This window comes from Corvus kubaryi, unplaced genomic scaffold (genome assembly GCF_017639235.1).
Source record: "Corvus kubaryi isolate FWS band 111438036 unplaced genomic scaffold, C.kubaryi_AGA036_p1.0 74, whole genome shotgun sequence".
Classification (NCBI taxonomy): domain Eukaryota; kingdom Metazoa; phylum Chordata; class Aves; order Passeriformes; family Corvidae; genus Corvus; species Corvus kubaryi.
In genome coordinates, this window is record NW_024582061.1 from 15,505,116 (window position 1) to 15,508,561 (window position 3,446).

Below are 3,446 nucleotides of genomic sequence, written 5' to 3' on the forward strand. Positions count from 1 at the left end.
GGCTGCGCGGCGGGGCGGGGCGGGGCGGCCGGCGGGCTGCGGCGGCGGCGGCGGCGGCATGGCGAGTTGCCGGCGGCTGAGCGGCGCGGGGTTGCGGGAGGTGCTGGGCCCCGCGCAGGGGCTGCTCTTCGACTGCGACGGCGTCCTGTGGGCGGGCGAACGCGCCGTGCCCGGTGCCCCCGAGCTGCTGGAGCGGCTGCGGCGCAGCGGCAAGGCCGCCCTTTTCGTCAGCAATAACAGCCGCCGCTCGGTGGCCGAGCTGGAGCGGCGCTTCAGCCGTCTCGGCTTCCGCGGCGTGCGCGCCGAGCACGTCTTCAGCTCCGCGCTCTGCTCTGCTCTCTTCCTCCGCCAGCGCCTCCTCGGCGGCGGCGGCGGCGGGAACGGTAGCGGGGCCGGCCGCGTCTTCGTGCTGGGCGGCGAGGGGCTGCGCGGCGAGGTGCGCGACGCCGGGCTGCGCCTGGCGGGCGAGGGCGAGCCGGCACCCGGCGAGCCGGTGCGCGCCGTCCTGGTGGGCTACGACGACCAGTTCACCTTCGCCAAGCTGGCGCAGGCCTGCGGCTACCTGCGCGACCCGCAGTGCCTGCTGGTGGCCACCGACCCCGACCCCTGGCACCCGCTCAGCGACGGCCAGCGCACCCCCGGTGAGCCCGCGCCCCGTCCCGCGCCGCCCCGGGGGGAAGGGGCTGGTGGCGGGGGTGGCCTCGGGTGGGGTTCGCTGTCCCAGGTGCGGGCGAGGCGGTTCCCTGAGCGGCAGGACGAGCAGGGATGCCCTGGCACGTCCCTGCCAGCTCCCGAAGCAGTGCTGCCAGCATCCCGCTTGCCCGTCCTCTGGCGGGACCCGGGGTGCTGAGCTTCCCGCGGCTACTTCTTTTCCTCCTCCTTCCCTCCCTGCAGGGACTGGCAGCCTCACGGCCGCAGTGGAAACGGCTTCGGGCCGCAAGGCACTGGTGGTGGGGAAGCCCAACACGTACATGTTTGATTGCATCGTGGAGCGTTTCGGTGTCGACCCGTCCCGCACCCTCATGGTGGGAGACCGTCTGGAGACAGACATCCTCTTCGGCAAGAACTGCGGCCTTGCTACCATCCTCACCCTGACAGGCGTTTCCCGCCTGGAAGAGGCACAGGCCTACATGGCCAGCGACAGCGCCGCTGCCAAGGATCTGGTGCCCAATTACTATGTGGACAGTATTGCAGACTTGATACCAGGCCTGGATGAGTAACAATTTGTACATGTGAGGGCCGAGGGGTCAGGTTCCCCATCCCAGATCTCCATCTGTTACCATTTCTCTCTCACTGCCCTATTCCCTCAATTCCTGGTTTCTTCACATCCAACGTCCTTCTTTGGGGGCAATATGGGAAGGGGATTGGCAGGAGGGGACAGGTTTCAAGTTGTCTCCTTTCTGCTGAGAGCTATCCATGATGGACAGAGTCCTTCTCCCCCTCATTGCCAGCTGCCAGCATCTTTGGGAGTGAGCTGGAGGCTTTGAGGCTGCTAGGGGGGGCGGTGGGGAGGTCAATCAGTGTCTTGTTAGCCTCTCCCCCTGCAAGGGTTAGGGACCGGCTGTTTTAGTACTATTTTTCCCTTGAATAACCAGCGGCGGCCTTTTACTGCTGTCCTTTGACTTGTAGCTCTTGACTTCCGAGCTGCATCCCTTTAGTCCTTGTGGTAACCCCCTCCTTGCCAGGGGATTGGCTGGCATTGTCACCCACCTGGTCTCTATCAGTGCCAGGGCATGTGGAAGGAGTGTGCCAGAGCTCTGGAATCATGAATGAGAGCATCTCTGCCTCCAACAAATGAAAGAGAGCATTGCCTCATCTCTTCTCTCCCCTATTCCTTAGAGATGTTTCCCCCACTACCCCCCTGCCCCGACCCAGTTAATAACTGTGCCAGTGTGTCCATCTGAAGGACAGAAGAGACTGGTTTGAGGGTTTTTTTCAGTGCCAAACAGACAAGCTGCGACTGTGCACAGTGGTTCTGCAGTTGTACCTTGTTTTCAAGCACCCTTTCTGAAGGGGCTTGTGAAGGAGAGAGGGCTTCTAGACCATGACAACACAGCACTAATGAACTGTATGACTCTCCCTGGTTCCCCCTTCTCAGTTGGATTTTGTCATAGTACAGTGAGAGAAAAGTGCTGATGGGGGTCTGTGCTCCAGCTGCTGGTGTGCAGGTGAGATGGTGATGGTGTTGTCACTGCTGTGAATGTGTCACAGTCCTCAAAATCATTCCTTGCTGCTTTGTCTTTCTATGTTTTTTTAATTTCTTGATCTAATTTATCAAACTTATTTATTGTTCAAATATTGTATTATTTGTATAAATTATGCTGACTGGTTGCACCAAGGGGACAGAAGGCAGTGCCTTTGGGCATCCCTTACTGTCCATGTCCCATGTTGATGTTCTTACACTCACTGTGTGTCTGTATATAATAAAGTGTGAGCATAGGCTGGAAACGACCTCCTTTTTTCACTCGTGGTCCCATCAAGATGAAACTGCCCTAGGTACTTTTACACCCTCGAAGGTGAGGACATGGCAGGACCTTTCCTCACTCAAGGGGGTGCTGCTGGGTAGACGAGACAAGTGGATACTGCTGGATAGTGTCTTCGAGCTGCTGCTTGCTGCTGCATCACTGGTGCCTCAGAACCGGGGTGGAGGGTGGAGGTGGCCGGCAGGGCTGTGGTGTAGGACACAGGGTCCAGCCAGGTCACTCGGAACAGTGAGCAATGCAACCCTTGCCAGCTGCCTTTGCGTTTCACAGCATGGGGATGCATTGCTGGGGAACAGTGACTTCTTGTGCTGCCCTCTGCTAGCCAGGTAGACCCCAGTGATCCATGTGGCCCTGCTAGGGTAGGGGTGAGGTGCTGTCTCTGTCATGTGCATAGAGCTTGGAGGGGGCTGAGAACTGCCGAGGCGAGGTTTTGCTGTTACCCTTCTTGACTACGCTATGCTTTAAGTGACAGGGAGGTGGCTGTCACCGTACCCCTGGCGTGACCTTCACCGGACTATAGCTTGCCATGTCCTGGGTTTGTCTGTAGTCCCAGCCCAGAGGGAGGAAACGGATTGGGTAAGAAAAGTTGCAAATGACTCAAATGTACTTTGCCTCCATTCCTCACACAGGAGCCAATCCTCCCCTTTGTCTGCCAGACCCCTTTAGCTGCTGTTGATGGCAACCAAGCTTCACATCTCCCGCTTGAGAGATCAGCATTTAACATTCAATAACTATGCTCTGTGTAAGGTAGTGTGGTGTCAGCTCATGTGGGAGAACTGGATGCAACTTATTGTCCCTAGGATAATTCCAGGTGCTGAGTGCCTTTTCCTTCTTTGTTTTTTCTGTCTAAAATAACCTAGGAAACAGACTTCCAAAATAAAAGAAGATCCAAAGAGCTTTCTGAAGACTCCCTGCCATCTTCATCAGTCCCCTTTGTATATGCCCGCTTCTCTCTTTTGTCTG

The 3,446-nt window shown here is 58.0% G+C and overlaps 1 protein-coding gene across 1 annotated transcript; it reads left to right on the plus strand.

The window, feature by feature from the left end:
* The first annotated feature begins 27 nt into the window (after nt 1-27).
* On the plus strand, nt 28-2,448 carry LOC121675529 (pyridoxal phosphatase). The gene is made up of 2 exons (XM_042051069.1): nt 28-641; nt 895-2,448. Exons 1-2 carry the CDS (start codon nt 59-61, stop codon nt 1,218-1,220), a joined length of 909 nt encoding a protein of 302 aa, XP_041907003.1. The 5' UTR covers nt 28-58; the 3' UTR covers nt 1,221-2,448.
* The last annotated feature ends 998 nt before the right edge of the window (nt 2,449-3,446 follow it).